The sequence below is a fragment of the Chlamydotis macqueenii genome, chromosome 3 (assembly GCF_036417535.1).
Source record: "Chlamydotis macqueenii isolate bChlMac1 chromosome 3, bChlMac1.mat, whole genome shotgun sequence".
NCBI classification, from domain to species: Eukaryota; Metazoa; Chordata; class Aves; order Otidiformes; family Otididae; genus Chlamydotis; species Chlamydotis macqueenii.
The window spans coordinates 84223474-84243761 of NC_141558.1; the positions used below are offsets into that span (position 1 = coordinate 84223474).

The 20288-nt window shown below is 42.7% G+C and overlaps 1 protein-coding gene across 2 annotated transcripts; it reads left to right on the forward strand.

Annotated features, from left to right (window-relative positions):
* Positions 1 to 2: 2 nt before the first annotated feature.
* Positions 3 to 18731, forward strand: SUPT7L (SPT7 like, STAGA complex subunit gamma). 2 transcript variants are annotated; one of them, XM_086744997.1, is made up of 5 exons: positions 3 to 35; positions 488 to 1153; positions 8112 to 8436; positions 10222 to 10459; positions 15204 to 18731. In XM_086744997.1, the coding sequence occupies exons 2-5, from the start codon at positions 741 to 743 to the stop codon at positions 15464 to 15466; spliced, it is 1239 nt and encodes a 412-aa protein (XP_086601123.1). In that variant the 5' UTR covers positions 3 to 35; positions 488 to 740; the 3' UTR covers positions 15467 to 18731. The 2 variants fall into 2 exon arrangements, with proteins under 2 accessions (XP_086601123.1, XP_086601121.1); XM_086744995.1 differs by lacking the exon at positions 3 to 35 and adding an exon at positions 140 to 204.
* Positions 18732 to 20288: the final 1557 nt, after the last annotated feature.

Genomic DNA, 20288 nt, shown 5'->3' on the forward strand with positions numbered 1-20288 from the left:
GAGGAAAGGCGTCGCTACCTCAACCGCCGCCCGAGGTACCGTGAGGGGTGAGGTAGGGAGGGAGGTGGCAGCTGGGGAGGCAGGAGCGGCGGCGCTCGCTTGCCCACTCCCGGCCCGCAGGCGCGCTGGTGGCGGGGGAGCCGCTTCTGGTGGCGGACCGCGGCCGACTTCCGGCGAGGCGCGGAGCGGCGGGGGCGCAGCGGGGTGCGGTGGGGGCTCCGCGCCGGGCGGGCGGGCTTGGCGAGCCGCGGGCCTGGGCGAGGGGCGGCTGTGGGCCCGGGGCTAGGCCCAGGGAGGCGGGGCGGGCAGGTAGCGGGGCCTTGCGGGCGCGGCGGGCGAACCGAGCGCGGCCCGCGGAGTTTCTCCCCGCGGGTCAGGGCGCTCAGCGAGGGGCCGGCGTGGCCCAGGTGGAGCCGCACGGACCCCGGTGACAAACAGAAGTAATTTCCGCCTCACGAGTGCGTTTCGTTCCTCTTTCTCCCCTCAGGAGAAGCAGCCATGTGATTTGTTAAATGCCAGTGCTGCGTCCTGATGCCGTCGTGGAAACCGTGCTGCTCAGTGGGGCACTGAGCGAGAGCCCTCCTCTCCTTGGTAATTCACGTTATCCGGAGCATCATCCCAGCCCCAGCTGCTGTTGCTGCCCAAAGTCTTGCACTTTTCCCTGCAACGAGACTCCTTTGTACTACAGTGTATGATAGCTGCCTTCTGGGCTCTGAGGGCAACACGTGACCTGTGTAAAAATGCTGCGATATTGGGGTGAGATTCCAGTTTCATCTAACCAGGCCAACCGCAGCTCCTTTGACCTGCTTCAGCGAGAGTTCCGTACCGTGGAAGTCCAAGATCCTCCGTTGCACCAGCCATCCGCAAACAAACCCCGGCCGACCACCATGTTGGACATCCCCTCAGAGCCCTGTAGCCTCACGATTCACACCATTCAGCTAATCCAGCACACCAGGAGGCTGCGCAGCCTGATCGCCATGGCTCAGGCTCAAAACCAGCAGCAAGCGGAGGGCATAAAAACTGAAGACAATGAACCTCTGCCATCTTGTCCGGCCTCTCCACCTCTCCCTGATGACTTGCTTCCTCTGGATAGCAAAAACCCCAAAATGCCATTTCAGCTGAGGCACAGTGACCCGGAGAGTGATTTCTACAGGTGTGTTGGTATTTCTTTGGGTCAGTTCTTGGCTGAAGGAAAGCTGAGTGTTTTTAAATATATATGTAGTTATGTCAATTCCCTTGGGCTGAAAGGTTGAACAGTTGTATGCAAAGTATAAAGCAGGCTTCAAAAAGGAAAGATGGAGATTTCTCCTGCGTGGATAACATGCACATTGTTTAAAATAAATGCACTTTTTTTCCCAGTCTGTAAAATGTGGAAGTGTAGTGCTGATTTCTGTCTTGTTAGTGCTACACTAAATGTTTGTGAATGGTTTTGCTATGTTCAGTAGCATTTTGACGAGTTTAGTTATAGGATGTGAAGTCTCTTTTATTTAGATCATTTACTCACAATTGTACTTCCCTTATCGTAACTGAAAATCCAGAAGACGTGTGACTAGGTTTTGACTGTTTAGTTGTAGCTTCTGAAAGGATGATTTGATAACGTATTTGTAAGATTTCAGTGGCCAAGGACCTGTGAGGGAGTAACTATCACATTTCACCCTGTTTGGTAGTGTTATTCTGGTCAGAGGTGGCGATGAGTATGGGTAAAGGGAATTCTTGTCTCTGATCCTGGCTCCACCTGCCAAGGACTGGAGACGATGTAAAGGCAGATTGCATTGCTTCTACCTCTGCAGCCAATCTTTGATTAAATAACATTGTCACCACCTCCCTGTCTACCCCTCTGACAAGCCCCAGCATGGAGGTGTTCCATTTCTTGCAGGATATCCATATACTTTGTAGATTATGTGCATGTAAATTCAGGGATTAATCCTCACTGCTACAACTTTCTGTTCTTAGGTTAAAGACTGTCGTGGTTTTGTTAGTGAGGGGGGGGCCTCACTATGCTAATTAACATGATGTAGGAGAGGGTAATACATTTGAGTTTTTAAAATGGGGAAAGTGTGCATCAGTAAAATATAATTTATTGGTTAAATGCCACTGAGATCTTTAAAGGCTTGAGGTTGTATAAAATGCATTTTACTGAAAGATGTCGCTTTTGGTAACATAGTCGCTCTGAACAGTAGAGTGATTCTTTAGTGCTGTTTGTGGAGGAACGTCATCATCATTCTTCGTACAAATAAAGTAGTTAGCCTGGAGGAGTGAAGGGAAATCTAGTTCTGTGGGATAAAGTCTGAGGCCTGCTCTTTCTGGCCCTGTAGTTTGTAGAACTGAGCACCGTTCTGCTGTGTTCTCCCCTGTGGCTTCAGCTTTAGGTTCAGTTTTCTGTGGCTCTGTCCATGTTTTGGGGGCTGCTTTGTCTTTTTCTTGTCCCTTGCTAGTTTCTGGGATCCGAGTAAGTAAATGTTATTTAGCAATCAACCGCTTGGGGGAGTTTAAGGACTAGATGTGAAAACTGGAGAGACAATTTTGAAATGAAGTGTTTTGTGTCTGGTAGTGGATTTTTAATGAGCTGCAGTGTAGATTAGAATTCAATTGTGTGCTTGCTCTTGCTAAACCAAACAAATTTATGCTTTTCCAAGAGGAAAGCTTTGAGTTTGTTGTTGCATGTTTGTTCTTACCTGTTTAAAGACACTTAAATGAGTTAAGAGCAGCAGCTGCTGTTATAATAGTAAAAATGAAGTTATATGATTTGCTGATGCTTGTTCTTAGTATGTAAAAACAAATTAAGGAAGATCATTCTTCCCCTTGATAAAACATGGTAGTACTTAATTTTATGCTGCCTTCTGAAGTGCTATTGTCAGAGTTACAGTATTTGACTAAATTCATATTTTAATTCAGTTTTCTTTGGCAGTAACCTGGATCTGAGCAGCAGTGTATACGTATATTTAGACACAGGAAGAAAGAGATAAGAGCAGCCAGCCTGAATCAGACCACAAGTTTCTTTATTTTAATCATGTCCTCTTCTGTTTCCTTGTTATTCACGTTTATCCTTTTACCTTACACCCTTGGCTTTTATTTTGTTATTCGCTGGATTCATTTTGATTTTCCTCCTCTCTGCCCCGCCCTATACCTGTAACCCCTACTTCCTCGTCCCTTTTGAGATGAGGAAGAGGCAGAACCTAATTTACTGCTATTTTTCAGTTCAGTCTTTTCGACTCTCCAAAATCTATACCACCAGCAGTTTTAATCACTACACTATTCCTCTCCTCCATTTCTCCAGATTGTTTATAAATATGTTGAAACAAACCTTGATTCTGGCACAGATCCTCAAGGGAAGACCTGGATTCTGCAGTGGAGATCTCTTAGGTACTTCCTTTTTAATGGATTCGGAGGACTGTAGTAGGTTTGTGAAGCAGGTTTTCCATTTACAAAATCTGTCTGAACTCTTTCCAAGTGTATCGTATTTACCCATGTGCCCTCTAATTCTGTTCTTATAATTTCTTTAAATTTCCCTGATGCACCAGAATATATCAGGCTTCCCAGCCTGCAGTTCTTCACATCTTTTCTGAAGGTATTAGAAGAAAATGTTTTCACTTTTTTTTTGTCTTCTGATCCTTGTGGGCCAGGGAAGTTTAAAGCAAGAGGTGATTCACCACAGCTATTCAACTATTGCATCCCTGAATTCCTTTAGTATTCCTGGATGAATTACCATCTGGTTCTGGTGATTTGCAACTGTTGATGTTACGGTTCTTGGAATACACAATAAGAGATTAACATTTGGTTTTGGTTGATGTAGAAACAGAAGGTAAGCTTAAAGCATAATCAATGAAGAATTAGTAAGGAACTGTAGACTTCAAACTACCATTTGAACAGGTGGCTCTTACTTTTTCCTTCTTGTCTGTTCAGTTTCCTCCGATTAGCGGGGATCTGTCTTCAAAAGAAACCTAACCTACTCATTATGTGCCTCTTCAGATGCTTTTTCTTGTGTGTGCATGGTTGCTTTCTTAACAGATTTCTCTGCCATTCTGTCATTTGCATTCCTGACCACATCAGTTGTGTGCTTTGCATTGAAAGAAACTCTGGACAAAATCGGGAGCTTGCAATGGGAAAACAGCTCACGGCAGAAGGACTTGTAGTTAAGAAATGTCTGTTCAGGAGCAGGGAAGCACGTGCCAGTGGGATAGCTGGTTTGATGCTGGGAAGGATTTGGAGCAGTGGAAATTAGAGCAGGCAGAACGTACTTTCCTTGCTGGACTAAGCACTTGGCTTAGCCCCTAAACTGTCTGGGCTTCTGGGTTGGGCCACTGGGACCCAATTTATTTGCCAAATATTATCTATTAAGTCTTGTCATTATCTATTGAGCAGCTTTTTTTTTTTAATACCTGTGCAGCAGAGGTATTTAAAAAGAGGCTTACTCAGGATGAGGTGGAAAGAGACCCTTTTCCAAAAGGAAAAAACTTTCTTGTTTGAGTTAGCGTGCTGTGTTCTTTGGTGCACTGACTAGTATAATCTTGTTTTTCCAATGTTCTCCTTTATTTTACTGTTTTGGGGGAAATGGCTGTGAAGCAACCTTGTTGCACTTCATTTGGTAGAAATTCAACTCCACAATGTAACGTTTCATAAAACTGATGTGTTTGTAGGAAAAACAACCCCTCCCTCCATCTGCTGCTAGCTTACGCTCACCTAGGAGGGAGCAGAGCACTCTGATCCGTTACTGCAGTTGATTGAACCTCAGCTGTCGATCCTTGTACTGACTCAGACCAAACAGTTTCCCCTGAATGTACTTGCATGGGAAATGAATAACGAGATCTCAGTCCCTCTAAGAAAAACAGCCTTACAGGTGAGGAGCTTGGGTGAATGGATTGTAGTGCCTCTGGGGAATGTCTTGTTGACACAGAAGATGGGCCTTTCATGAGTTCTGAAACCTTACTGATCCTGAAAATAAGCCTAGTTGGTATAAATGGACACTTTTTTCTGTTATGAAGTTCTGCATGTTGAAGGTTTGCTGGCAGCAGTTGGAGAAGGTTGGGCTTTGGGTCTGATGAATTCATGGACTGGCAGGTAAATTTTTGTCTGGAACATAATCTAGCATTGGTGTCTCATATATGGAAATATAGATCCTGTTGGAAATACAAAATTGGAGAGTGACAAGTTGGCCACTGTTTGTGGTAAATGTCATACTATGTATTCTGTAGAGATGATCACCTCCAAGTCACAGGCCTAATTGCCAGTCTTGTTAATCTCTGGTGACAGGATTTTACGGATTAAAGCGCTCTTCTTTACTTGGAGCTGTATGACCCTGGTAATATGTTAAATAGGCTTGGCTTTGTACCGTAGCTGGATGGGGAGCCTTTCAGGAAAGCAATAGGTGCTGCGGAGGCTGGCATTCTGCATAGTGATAGTATCTGGAAGGGTGTTTTTATAGGTTCTAGGTATCTGGATGAGATCAAAGAGCAAGGCTTTTCACCTATGATCATCAAGAAAAAGTAGTTTGCTACTCCTTTTTGAGAAGGCTTGACATTAGCTAGCTGCTTTCAGCTTAAATGTGGCTGTATGGCGGTTTTGTTTATGTGCATTCTTATCCAAAGGTACCTGAAGGTTAAAGGAGATGAAAAAAAAAAAAGATATTTTCTCATTTGTTGTTTTCCATTAACATTACAACAATATTTCAATTGTTGCTGTCTAATCAGGCTTTTAATCATCTTCCACTATTGTTTATTGTGGGAAACAGGAAAACAAGAGAAGAAAACGTAAGAAAATCAAAACATAATTGACTGACCTTACCAAGAACAAGAGGTGGGAATTTGGATTTGAGTACAGTACCTGAAATTTCTTTTCTCTCTGTCTTTAATTGATTAGATTTCAAGTTGATTGTATTCCTTTAGGCATAGTGACCTGGCTGCATTTTAATGCTGGCAATTAGTTTCTTTTCCTCTAGGAGTTTAAAAGAGATATAAAATTCTCTGCTGCTTCTGAGCAGTGATATGCATTGCTAAATGGTTGTTGTGCTCCTCTTTACAAGTGGCTGAGTATCCTGCTTGGGCTTGCCAGATTCTGTGTCTAGTTTATGTTTGTCCATAGTGTTTTGATTGAATGGCAGAGCGTCAATAATGGCTGTGTATTTGTCTCAATAGTAGTCTAGTGTTTGGGGGTTTTGCTGGTGTAAGATGCTCTCAACTGACGGCTGCTGGACAGCTAGGTATCTTCTTTATATGTGTTAAAAAAGAAGAGATTCTTTTTTGTAGGCATAATTTTTGATGGTTGTTTTCTGGTTGGTTTGGTTTGATGGTTGTTTTCTTCTTTTGTAACCTCCTGGCCCCAGTGCTGTATGAGACATATGGCTGTTTGTGAACTTCAGAAATCTGTCGCTTGGAGGTGGAGCGGAGAGTGAGCGAGACGTAAAACCAGTATGGGTAACACTTGGTTTATAAGGGAACTGATGATCTTTTAATTCATCTTGTCAGAGCACCCGCTGTCTTCTTTACAAAGCAGTTATATAATTGAGTAGGAATTGGAATGTGAGTCATTTTCCAGCAATTAATAACTGGGATGAATCCATGACCTGAGATCCATATACTATTCTTGATATCCGCTTAGAAATACCATCATCTGCAGCTCTTCATATGGTGTGATACACCCCCCCCCCCTTTATTTGAATAATCGGGAAGTGCTGAGCTGTGTTCTTGAAAATGGATGATTTTGGTCCCGATACTCTAAGTTTAACCTTCCATTTTCACTCCCCTGAAACGCTGCCTTTTTTTACTGCTTTGTTGCAGTGGTTTTCAGGAGGAGCTGAGACTCTGTGCCCAGTGTCTCAGCAAGACTGAAGGGTACCTAATGCACCTGTTGGAGAAACAAGAGTAGTGAGAATTTTTATCAAGGCATCAGTGCTGTCTGTGTACTGTTTAATCAAGTCTTATTACTGGAAAGAGTGTGTGGTGATATGCAAGTAATGTAGGGTGAGAGTGAGGCAAATCTCAGGGTGGGCTGAGGAAGTTGTTGAGAGAAATTGATCAGAAACAAATGAAGAGTGAAATTGTTAGCTTAATTCTGCCATTGGTGTTGAATGAAGTGTAAAAAAGCATATAAATACCATACTTAGCAGAAAGGAAATTTGATTTTTTGATGTCAGCATTTGAAGACTGTGTTACTGATATGGGCAAATACATCCCATGCATTTAATTGTGAGTTGAGAAATCTGGTAGAAATATATTTACCTTTCAGAGGCCTTGCCTTATCTCATCTTCTCTTTTTCCTATGTGGAATTTCTATTTGTTAACTCATCTTAATGAAAAATTCGGTTACCTGACTGTAAATGAATGATGTTTGAAGTCCTCATGTCAGTTGTTCCCCATCTCCTCCATCCTGTGTGGTCACTCCTTCCTGCTTAGCAACACCGAGAAGAGAGATCTCAAAACCAAGGCTGGGGAATGCTGCTCTGTGGCAGAAGCTCTCTGGGCCTGGTGTTCACTTCTTAGATTGCATATGGGGATACTTCTTTCGGTGTCGTGCTTAGTGACCACTGGAAATGAGGGCACGGAGACAATCTTTTTGGCTACAGTTACCTTTATGAAATGTATGTATATGGCGTTTCTTACTTATTATGTATGTCTTTTGCATTATAAATTCAGATCTTGTCTATCCCAGAAGCCTTTGTATCTGACTATTAGGCCTGTGACATCAGAGATAATAAGGAAGAGAAATTTAATTAACTGAAAGGGGAAATGATTTGCATTCATGTTATTTAAAATGCTTTTTTTGTGTGTGTGTGTGTCAAGGACCCATTTAATTCACATCTCCAGGAGAAAAGCTCTTGGGTAGGAAGGGGGTTGCTTAAGGGTTCAGAATATTTGCATCCCACATTCGTGCATCACTCAAGGAACCTTTCAGCATTAGAAGGGAAAATGAGAATTGGCAGTGCTGTTTTGGAGGGAGGGGAAGAAGGGAAAGCAGATAAAGCCTTTCTAGGTAGTGTTCATATGTAACGGGGAAGTTGTGGAGAACCCCAGTCTGCTTTCCCTTTCTGCATCACCTTGGTATTGACAATATCTCTTCAACTGATACATTGCTTTCAGTTTGGGACGCCTGTTATTTTTGTCTTTTCTGGTTTTTAGAGGAAAAGGGGAGCCAGTGACTGAGCTGAGTTGGTCCTCCTGCCGGCAGCTTCTCTACCAGTCAATGGCCACCATCCTGGCTCACACAGGCTTTGAGTGTGCCAATGAGAGTGTCCTGGAGACCCTGACAGACATTGCCCATGAGTACTGCTTGAAGTTCACCAAACTGCTGCGCTTTGCTGTGGATCGAGAAGCTCGACTTGGGAACACCCCTTTTCCTGATGTCATGGAGCAAGTCTTCCATGAAGTGGGCATTGGCAGTGTGCTCTCACTGCAGAAGTTCTGGCAACACCGCATTAAGGATTATCACAGCTACATGCTTCAGGTGAGAAAAGCAGTAGCGACACGGTGGCACCAATAAAGGTACCTCCAGTACAATTGCTTATTCCTGTAGCAAGTCCTAGGTCTTACTGAAGCAAAATCTGATTAGAAAACCTCTTGAATGTGGAGGGGAATCATCAAGAAAAAGAGTAACGGGATTTTTTTGATTGGAAGATGGAGTCCCTTATTTGTGTGCCTACTGATGGGATTAAATAAGTTTTCTGCTTTAATGAGAAATTTGGCTGCTTACCATTTCAGAAAACAAGTAAGCAGATGAACAAAAATTACTTGGCTGTACAGTGGCTTCAGTGTACAGTGTTCACTTAAGCAAAGAGTGACTTGCTTAAGCTTTAAGAGTATAGGGTAGTCTTGTCTAATCTGAGTTGTTGCACAGGTGCTACCTTCCACTTTAGAGGGGACTGTGCTTCTGTGGAGAAAGAGGAGGAGTTGTTAAATTCCTTGGAGTAAGAGGTGCCTTATCAACATAGGTTGTAAGAGTAAGGGTATGGTTTCTCTTAGTCCAGGTATTCTGTGAAATTAAACATAAGCATTTTATTTGAATGATACAAGACTGTCTGCCTGTTGTGGATTTACAGAAATGCAAGGATTTGATGTGGGAATTTTACTCCTAATCATCAAAAACCAAGACTTGAATCAACTAGGTAGCTTGTGACCCAAGGCAAAACGTGCCATCCCTTCCTCCTTGTCACATTATCTGAGCGCCAGTTGACTCATCCTGGAGCAGCTACATTGTGCACCTTCTTTTCCGAGGGTTGGGACCTTGTGTCTTACAGAGGCACCTGTAAGTGCATGTAGTATGTAAATTGCGATGGACTCTCAGGTTTGTGCATAAAAGTAACATAATTAAGATCTGTCTTCATTAATAACATTTTTGTTCAAAAAACCAGTTTGTATTTTTTCAAATGTTTTTGTTCAGATGTCTCCTTTTGTAATTTGGGTTTTCTGCATCATTCTGCTGATACAGTTCAATCTCATCCTGCAGATGGTCATTTTCTTATTTGCTCTCTTCTTCATGCAGGGCTGAGGTCCACAGTAGCTTCTGTATTTGCAAGTATATCTAGAAGGGGAAATAAGCTTTACTCTTCTTTTTCCTTCTTGCTTCTGCTGTTAAAAAGCCTTGGGCTTTTCCTGAGCACAGTTCACTGACTGTTGGGATTCAGTGGTATAAACAAGCATTTGTTAGAAGCAGATGAAATCTGATTTTTTTTTATTTAATTGCATACAGTTGTTAAGTTTCTAGCACAAGGTAGTTCTAAATCTCATTCCTATATTTGTTTCACTTCTTTGACTGACAAAAACTTCTGTATTTTTTGCTGTGAATCTGACAGAAGTTACCCAGGTTTTTGCCCAGTGGTGACTACAGAGCTGATGAATATCAGCTGGAGTAAATTTGTTACTGGCTGATGGGGGATAGTCTTCTATGTAAAACCACAATGTAAGACTGAGACACTTTGCTTTTATTTTGTGCTCTATTTAAGTTTCTGGGCCTCATCATCACTGCCTGTGAAATGAAGCTGCTCATATTTATCAAGCAGATGGGTTAATGGATTAAACCTCTTATTAAAGTCCCCTGTTACTGGACAGAAGGTGTTCTTAAAGGGAGAAAAAAAAATCTTTCCTGTGTAGCTGATAACCTGTTTACTTGTTCGTTCGGGTCAGATGTTAATAATATTCTGGGAACAGAGCGCACTGCAATGTAATTGCCATCGGAGTCTCTGAAGTCCCTCTGACCTTTCTGGCCTCTTTTTCACTCCCTGGTCTTTGACAGGTTAGCAAGCAGCTCTCTGAGGAGTATGAGAAGATTGTCAACCCTGAAAAGGCAGCAGAAGACACAAAGCCTGTGAAGATTAAGGAGGAACCTGTTAGTGATATTACTTTCCCCATAAGTGAGGAGCTGGAAGGAGATCTGGCTTCTGGTGACCAGTCTTTGCCCGTTGGAGTCCTTGGAGCTCAAAGCGAGCGCTTCTCTGCCAACTTGGAAGTAGAAGCTTCCCCGCAGACTTCAGGTAGGGGTTTCTTGCTACTGCTGGCAAGTCTGTCAACTGTTCTGTGTGATCTTGTTTCAGTTTTTAATAGCAGATACCAATGTGAGAAAGGAGAGGGAGAAAAAAATTGGGGGTTTTAATAAAAAGGTTTGGATGGGAAAGAAACGGTTGCTTGCTTTCTAAATACAAAACCAAAGAATCAAAGGTATCAATTACAAGGGTTTGTTAGATATTTACTCCAGCTACAGACCCTGTAAAACACAAAATGCTTTATATGGTGTTTATTTTTATGAGATTGTTGAAGTTCTTGGCTTTGTTATTGGTGTGAGGTAGATTGTTTTTCTACAGCGATGGCCCAAGGGCTTTATTGTTGTTCTGTTAACTAGAATATTTGCTGCAGATGTGAGGGGTTTTTTTTTTTCTGATGTAACAAAGACAAAAATAACTTTTGGATGTATATGTGTATTTTAGTTTAAAAGAGACTACGGTTTTATCCTTATTTCTAGTAAGGAGAGCACCAGATACTTTTTTTTTTTTTGCTTTTTCCTGGGTAGTTTTGGATTCTTGTCCCAGAGATTCGTGTTACTGAAAAGGTGAAGGTCGTATGCCTTGTGGCTGGAGTAAATACAAGACCCTATATAGGTTAGGCACCGAGTGAGTTATGGAAATACTAATTATACTTGGTGCAGTCCTCCTTCAGAAGTCACCCTGGTAGTGACAATCATTGTTTTATGAGAGCTATCTGTGACTTATGTGAAATGGGCTTGTGGGAGTCTCTCCTATTTTAGCGTCTCTACCTCAAAGCCTCCTGTAGTTACCTGAGACTGTGGAAAGTGAAATGGTGAGTGAAGTAGTTGGGTTCTGGAGACTGCACTGTTCCTCAAGTTCATCCCTTGATGTTGGCGTTGAAGCACACTGGTGGCCAGCATGGGATAATCTGCTACTGCTGTGCCTTTTCTATATCTATATACAAGTTTTATTCAGTTTAGTAGTGCTAATTTTTCTGGAAAATGGAGAAGACATTCTTCTCCCAAAGAAAGCCAATTTTTATTTTTGTGTGGAACCTTCTGAACTCTGGAAATCCTTGCAATAACAACTGCTTCACTTCAAAATCTGGTTAAAAAACAGTGAAGCCTGTCCTCCTATTGACCCTAAACTAAGTAGCATATGTAGTTATTGTAGTTCAGCCCCAATCAGGACCAGACTACGCAGTCTCTCTCTCATTCCCCCCACCCTCCGAGAGAATGGGGGAGATGATATAAAGGCTCAAGGTTTGAGATAAAGACAGGGAGAAATCCTTAAAGTCACCGTTATGGGCAAAACAGACTCGACTTGGGGAAAACTATTCATTTATTACTAAAAACAGCAGGATAATGAGACAGAGAACAAGATAACTTCCCCCCATGCCTCCCTCTTCCCAAGCTTAACATTATCTCTACTGCCTTCCCCCCCCCCCGAGCAGCATAGTGGGGAAGAGGGAATGGGGGTTGCGGTCAGTTCATCACGCGTTGTTTTATGCCGCTGCTTCATGGTCGGGGGAAGAACTCCTCACATTCCTCCCCTGCTCCATTGTGGGGTCCCACCCATACGCCACAGTCCTTTGTGAAACTGCTCTGGCGTGGGTCATCTCTTCCACGGGGTGCAGTCTCTCCAGAACAGCTGTCCCAGCGGGCCCTCCACAGGCCACAGCCACCTTCAGGCATCCACCTCCCCTGATGTGGGGTCCTTCACGGGCTCCGAGTGGATCTTTGCTCTTCCATGGACCTCCATGGGCTGCAGGGGGACAACCTGCTCCACCATGGTTGTCACCACAGGCTGCAGGGGAATCTTGGCCAGGAGCCGCATTACTCCTCCCCCTCCTTCTTTACTGACCTTGGCGTCTGCAGCCATTCCTCTCACAAGAAAAGTTCTTCACAACAGGCTGGCAGACGCCTCTCAGAATCTCTTCACATCATCCATCTCACCTCCTCTCCACTTCTTGCAGCCGGGCTGGACCGAGTCGGGCCCAGTCGGCTGCCTGGCAAGAGGCCCAGAGGGTGAAGCCTGCAAGGCCCATGAGGCCTGCACCTCCCCCTCTCTGCCTCTGCCCCTGCTCAGCTGCTTCACATCTTCTCTTCTCTTTTTTTTTTCCTTCCTGTTTTCCCCTTCTTAAATATGTTATCACAGAGGCGTTATCACGGGACATTCTGCTACCAATTGGCTCGGCCTTGGCCAGCAGCGGGTCCGCCCTAGGCCCGGCCAAGTCCACTGAACAAAGGGGAGCGACTTCTAGCAGTTTCCTACAGAAGCTACCACCTTAGGCCCCCCCTTACTAAACAAAACCAGAACAGTAGTGAGGCTAGAGTATACCTTTGAATCCATTACTTGTTTGTTTTTTTTTTTTAAGTAGCACATTCTGCTGAGTTTTAAAAAAGCATAAATCCATCTAATATTTTTCTGGAAGCTCATATTGTTTTCCGTAGTACCTCTGAAATGTGAAGTGCTCGCATTTTTGTGGGAGAGGGAACAGCAGACTCCTCTGGCCCATCTGGAGTTGTGAGTGATTCATCTAGAAAGCTTTGTATTAGCATCTACCTCTTGAGACCCAGAGGTTAGCATACTAGCTGTATATTAAATGCCTCTTGCCTCTCTGATACTGAATTGATGTTTTCTAATTAAGAATACAAGTGCTCTGTTCCTCCCCGAACATCCCTCTTCACTTCACAAGGGCCTTTAGAAGTCTCATCACTGTGAGAAGTCCCAGTCTAGGGCTGGGCAGGCTGGAGAGTATAATATCATAGTGAGAAAAAGCTGCTGCAATTAGGACACCACCATCTCAAAAACACCAAGTGTGAGGCCCATAGAGAGGGCAGCAAGCCTTCAGTGTCTGAGGGCAAAACTCTCGTTAACACCCTTCCGTGTTCTGCTTGTGTTTCTGCTTATGCCTGTCCTTGCAGTTGTGGGCTAGCTGCTTCATTTCATTGCACTTGGGGAAATGGAGGCAAAACTGAGAACCGTGTTCCTCCACCCAGTAGGATAACATGAGGATTAGCTCATTTGTAAAGTGCTTTGAAATTAAAGTGCTTTGAAGATGAAATGTCCTGTGTAGATGCTTAAGTACTTTTAGTCATTAATGGCACTCAATGACAGGTGATAGAGCTGAGAGGGATAAAGCTCGGCAGTGAAGAGCAATTGATGAAAGAAGAACCACAGTACCTTTAGTGAGCATCTTTGATTATCGCGTAGACTGGAGCCGCAATCTGTGGAACTGGTAGCGTTTTAATGACGTGTCCGTTGTTGTTGAGAGGAACACATTTACTTATAATTAACATAAAAAGGACTTTTCATTAAGGCAACTGGACACCAGCAAGCACTTTCATCCTGGCTTGCTGTCTTGCTGCTGAGCTAATGTAGGCTGTGTTACCACAAAGTTCTTCTAAACCCTGGTTTGGGCTAAGCTGCTCTGGAAAACACTCCTGACTCCTTCATAAGGGAGAATTCACAGTACAAACATAGAATCATAGAATCTTTAGGGTTGGAAAAGACCTCCAAGATCATCAAGTCCAACCATCACATGTGGTAGAAGATTTATTCTCTGTGTAATTGCTAGTAATAAGGGACTATTGTTAGTAGTATATTGATAATAGGAAATAGTAGCAGGTTTGGCTCAGTACAAGAGGGTTGGTTACGCTTTCAAACTGTAGCCAAGCTCCTTGAGACGCAAAGTTTGGAAAACCTACTGAAGCTGGTTTCCTGTTTTGGGGGTTTTTTTTTTTGGTTTTTTTTTTGTTTTTTTTTTTTTAATGTGAATTTAACCCCACACAAGAGAGACCACATTTAAAAGTGAGATTTCAGTCTTTCTTCAGTTCTGGGCTGTTATGCCCATCTCAGCAAGGGGCCCAATTAGTGGATATTTAATAGGATTTTTGTCTCTCTTAAAACTGTAAATAAGCAGAAATGATGCAATCTATAATTACTGCTCTTAGGGAGAAAAACATTTGCTGTTATCAAGAAATATGGTTTTGTAATCTTGGACAGAAGATCCTCAATCTGTTCAGATTGCACACTAGTCTAAAAGTTTAAAAAAAAGAAAAAAGGGAGGAGAGGGGGAATTTCCCAGCAGGGTGTTTGCGAGGTTGAGCCAAGAGAGTTTCTTTCCATTCTGCTGAAGGATGGGATAAAACCTGCAGGTGTTGAGTACAAGGAGGCAGGCAGTTCGAAGGCTGTCTGCAGCTCTGTTGTCCCTGCATTTCAGTGCTGGAAGTGGTGTTTAAGACTGTTCATCTACTTAGTCCTCTGCCCTCTCGCTTTACCTCCCCTGCAGAACTACCAGAAGTCCAGTATGTCTTGACAGCTTAAAGGAAGGAGGTTGCTGATGTTGCAAGGACCTTATCATCATGAATGACTTCTGGACTGCCGCTAAGTCCTGCTTATGCAGGATCTAGTCCATTGGTGTACTCATTGCTGCTAAGACACTTCTGGAGAGTGTTATGGACTTCTGAAGTTGTTTCTCATGCAGAAAACCATATGGAGGATTGCTGTGAAAGGACAGCATTATATGTTTGAGAGTGGCAATTACGGGGCTGTTAAAAAAAAAAAAGCCAACAGATTTTTTTAGTGTTTCACACTGATTAGTGTGTTTTGTGGTTTTTTTTCCTCCCAGCCTAGTTCACCTGTAGCTTTGCTTTTACTCCTTCTTCGCCAGTGCTGTTATCCCTTGCATCTGCATGCCATTTGTAATTTGTCTTTTTACTCAATTACTACTGTGTGCTTTTTCTTTCTCTAGGGGCTGAGGTGAATGCTTCCCCGCTCTGGAACTTGGCACAAGTGAAAATGGAGCCACAGGAAAATGAGGAGGCCAATGTACATGGCCATGGGGTTCTAGGCAGCGATGTTTTTGAGGAACCGATGTCAGGCATGAGCGAAGCTGGGATGCCACAGAGCCCCAATGGCTCTGAGAGCAGCTATGGTTCTCATTCTGCTGACAGTCTGATAGGATCCTCGCCTGTCTTCAACCAGCGCTGCAAGAAAAAGATGAAGAAGATGTGAAAAGAAAGAGTCTTTTTATTTAATCCTGATGGTATGTAATAGACTTGAAATGAACTAAGAGAGCACTGTGATGGCTATGATTCATAAACAGGGCTGGCTCTGCTGTATGAGGGACCTTGCATCAAATTATTATGAGACATTTGCTGCATAGTGCGCTTTGGCTCCCCTCTTTACTGGCTTCTGTACTCCATCCTGATTCATGAGATTGAAGATCAACCTGTACATTTGATGGTGTCATGTCTTGCTTTGGCAGATTAACAAGGAAGTTACCAGTGGAAAGTTGTGAAGAAATTTGCTAAGTTGTAGAATAATTGAATAATTTGGTTTGAAGAGATATCTTGAGATGTCTAGTCTCTAGTCCAGCCCCCTGCTTGAAGCACAGCCAATTAGATCAGGTTGCTCAGCTGAATTTTGAATATCTGCAACGATAGTGATGCCAAACCTCTTTGGGTGTTTTCCCACATTTGACTACCCTCATAGTAAGAAAAAATATGTTCTTGCATCCAGTTGGAATTTCCCATGTTCCAACTTATGTTCATTGCCTCTGTTCTGTCATTGTTCATCTCCGATAAGAGTCTGACTTTGTCTTCTCTAATCCACCCATTAACTGGTTGTATACAATGAGATCTCTCTTTAGCCTTTTCTCTTCTTAAGTCTGAAGAAACCAAACTCCCTGAGCTTCTCCTTCTATGTCCTGTGCTCCAGCCCCTTAACCAACTTTGTGGCCTTCCACTGAAATTGCTGCAGTGCCCTTCTTGTAAGTGGATGCAGTCCTCCACATACAATTTCACAAGCGCTAAATAGAGAGAAATTATCATTTCCCTCAACATGCTGGCTACATTCTTGCTAACTGTTGTGGGCAACAAGACAGTCTTAAGTCAGGGTATTTCACTGGGGAGCCATTGTTGATGGTGACGATGACATCTCAAAGAAGCTGTAAAGTGGCCTCACAGTGCCATTAGCCAGCTCCTTCAGTGCCTTCAGATGCATCCTGAATAAACCAAGCATTTTTGGAATAAACGAAAATATGTTGTCCTAAAGGTCCAGGAGTGTTTATCTTGTACACATTTCTCAGAATTTTAAATGCCACAATTCCATGTCTGCTGCAGCCAAGACCTTCACATTCTCCACCAATGCTGCTTCCTTGTTAGTAACAAGTCCAGTACAGTTTCTTCTTTAGTTGATTTCTTGATCATCTAGTCAGGGAAGTTGATGTGGTTTTCTGGAGAGAATTAAGCAGCTTTTAATATTGGTGTGAGCCAGTACTGGCAATACAAACTTTTCCTTTGCTCTCCTTGGATTGAGTGCACCGGCTTCAGGCTAGCTGAGGTTTCCGATTCAAAGTTGTTATCTTGACAACTTAGTCTGAAACAGAATCTATTTTGCTGCTTGCTTTTATGGCTCAGCTGACTGATGGCATTTTTTTTTTGTTCTGCACAATCCTCAGTTGATCAACTCAGTCTTTAACTTGATTCAGCGAGTATCTCTCTGAAAAAAGCTAGAATGAGCATGAATCAAGAATGAACAGCCACTTAAACTGGCTGTAACCCATTGGGATGTTTGAGGGAGATTTACCAAACCTCCCATTTGTCCTTACAACTGCAAGTTTATCTTTGGAAAGAATGAGCTCCAGGCATACTATTTTTGTTTCTGTATAACATGCCTAGCCTTAACTCTTTTTTCCTAACTGTATTTCTCTTTCACTTTATAGAAGTGGAAGCCAAACATAAAATTCCTCAATGTCTAGTAAGAATGTGTGACCACAGGCTTTTATGGACATTGGAGTTAAAATTGTCCATCACAGTTTTAAAGATTTCTCCTGGGGGGTAAACTCTAGCTATTTGGAGCCTAGTCAGTGGTAGAACAGTGAACCAGTGTATCAGGAAATCTTTATTTTGATTCCCTCTGAGTCACCATTAGGCATGCTGCAATGTCGCTGTTTTCTGAGCTGTAAAAAAGAGAATAGTAGAAGCCTCTTAGAAGTGTGTTTGAGGTTTAGTTACTATTAAAAAAAAGGCACTGTGATCCTTCAGAGAGTTTTGTGAGAGTTGTGAGCCTTTCTTCCCTTTGGATAGGACTGTTGCTGGCTGGAGAGTGCTTAGATGGACACTGAAATGTTACTGACCTGTATGATACAGGTTTTAAGCAAAACTGCTTATCATGAAGAAATACAGCACAGTTGTACTGTTGCCCAGGTACAAGGAAGGCATTTCGGGTGGTATCTTCTCACTCAGCTTTAGATGTCTGCAGCTAAATTTGTTCCTCTGCAGCCGAAGAGAAATAGTGATTCTTAGGTCACCATTCATCTGGCCTTGAAGCAGAAGTATAGAGCAGGTCAGATGAATGGCATTTTTAGAAATGTCTGTTTTTCCTTTGCGTTGCCCATAAAGTGAGTTCAACTTGACTACCTCAGCTGAGGACATCCACACCATCAATGTCTGAGTTAAGTGACCTTTAGCCCTTCCTGTCTGGGAATCAGAGGAGACTTCCTGCTGGGCGGGTGCGTTTTCTCTTCTACATGTTTTGTAGAGCTTGCCATTGAAATGGGTAGTACTGGGCTAAAGCAGACTGCCCATCTTACCTAACCCAGCAGATCCAGTCTTCTCCACAACAAACAGAATGTGCTAGGCTGGGGCCTCGAGACTCAGCTTGATTTGGCCCTTGTGTCTTCGATATTGTGTGAGAACACCTGTCATTGGGCCTTTCCCTGTACATGCTTTGCCAAACTGTTGTAGTAAAGTATTCTTGAGGCTGGGGCACCTAAGTGAAGTCCCTTGCACTATTTTCAGGAGCTGGAGGACAGAGTGGCTGCTGCCAGCATCCACTCATTTGCTCATTTGCAAGATTTCAAGTGGGCTAAAAGTGAAAATCTTCTGTTCTCCAAGGGCTTTGCTTAAACCTCCTAAGTGTCAATCTTAGGTGCTTTCTTTATATTGCTCACATACAGATGTTCTGTCTTAATTTTAATTGTGTTTTTGTAATTCACATCACTTTTCCACGCCCATTTCACCCTGTAACACACATTCTGCAACAAGCCAAGCCTGAGTGTTTCAAGTGTATTTAAATACAGTGGAAATTCACCCTCCGTTGATTCAGCTGTGTCGTTGCAGTGTAAGAGAGAGGTGTTACTGATTCTCTTTAGGATGCATGTTTGTGCAGACATAAGAATTGCATCAGCATTGCTTGTAGATTTAAAAATGATAGCAGAGTAAAATCCGTGCCTCCCGTTCCCCCCATGATGCTGTATTGCTTCTGACATTTGTGTGCTTCATGTTTTGTTTTACACATATGGAAGCTTTACCTTCTGGTTGAGCCCTTTCCCTCTGAGCGTTTACCGTCCTTAGATTTACAATGGTGTTCATTGCGCGTGAAATAGTGAAATTTCAGATCTAGCTCACAAAGTCAGATACAGACAATATGCTTTTTTGATGAATCAAATAAGATTTTGTTAGGTGTTAATGCAGCCTTGGGCAGCTAGTGAGGAGTTCATTGACCATATAATCCCCGAATTTCAAGCCACAGTTAGATTATGCAGTGGGTTGGAATAAAGCTCAGCTCTCGCAGTTGTTATTTTTTGCTGGTCGCTGGTAAATCGCTCTGCTGACTCATCTGTGTCAGTAGTCTGCAGTTTTGTTGATTCTTTCATCTTCCTCCCTTCTCTTTCCAAAGCTGGGTGGATGGCAAATTGGAATATTGAGTATTGACCATGTCCATATCCAGTAGCATTGATGTCTTTAGTGATTTATTTTGCCATGATTGAAATCGGTGGGAACTTTGATATCAATTTGGAGAGCAAGATCTGTGACTTACTTGGCTTTTGAAGTGTTTTGCATGGGAATCATACAGGATTGCAGTTGAGAGAACGCTGTGTATCATATTCCTTTTTCCCTCTAGCAATACCTTTTTATTCCTTTTGAAGAGTTTTGCCTGGTATCCAACAAAGTTCGCTGCATAACAGCAGTGTAGCAACTTCAGTATACAGCTGTGTACACTGTGCTACGTAGTGATTTAATTCCAAGACCATCCGTACTAATTTGAATATGCATAATGCTGTGCAGAAAAAGAGACGTTTCCTGCATAGAAATTTACATTTTAAAAAGAAAATGGGAAAATAAGATTAGGTAGGGTAGGTGAGGCCGATCTGATTATGTGCTCAATTCTGAGACTAACGCACATGTTATGTGTGAAAGATGTTTTACTGAAAATGTTTTTGTACATGCATGTGAATCAAATATGTAACTTTGATTGTGTTTATATGGAACAAAATTGCTTGGAAATATTTCAGGGTTGTTTGTTTTTTTTTCTCCTTGCTCTCCCGGAGAGAGATTCCTTGTAATTTCTAATAAAATAAAATTAAAAAAAAAAGATTCAGAAATAAAAATCCTAAAGGTGTTCTGTGAATTTTTTTTTTTTATTTTGAAGAATGGTGCTGTGAATGCAAAGCCCAGTCTTCGAGTTCTGTCTACCCTTACATGGGATCTGGAATAGGCCTGAATAAGGTACTGAGATGATGTCAGTGTTAGTGTCACAACTAGGGAGACGAGATGTTATTCCAGGATGTGGCCAGAGAAAATTGAAGTCTTATCTTTCATGGGTGCCAGTGCTAGTGAGCCCCAGAAGTTATATTAGTACCACAGTGCTAGTATTGGTATTAATCTAGCATACACCGGTCACTATAGCTGAAGCAAGTACTTATATATCCTTCTGCTACTTACATTACCAGACTACCTAGGAGCCCAGCTCCAAGCCTTGTGCTTTGCTCTTTTGTGTGCTGGTCTACTTGTTCTACGTACTGCTTTTTCTCAGGGACTGCTGCAGGCTG

Excerpts from the sequence above, each read along its gene's own strand:
- SUPT7L (XM_086744997.1), top strand. The coding sequence starts at position 741 with ATGCTGCGATATTGGGGTGAGATTCCAGTTTCATCTAACCAGGCCAAC. Across the intron at positions 1,154-8,111 it reads CCGGAGAGTGATTTCTACAG|AGGAAAAGGGGAGCCAGTGA; the intron begins GTGTGTTGGTAT and ends TCTGGTTTTTAG. Across the intron at positions 8,437-10,221 it reads ATCACAGCTACATGCTTCAG|GTTAGCAAGCAGCTCTCTGA; the intron begins GTGAGAAAAGCA and ends GGTCTTTGACAG.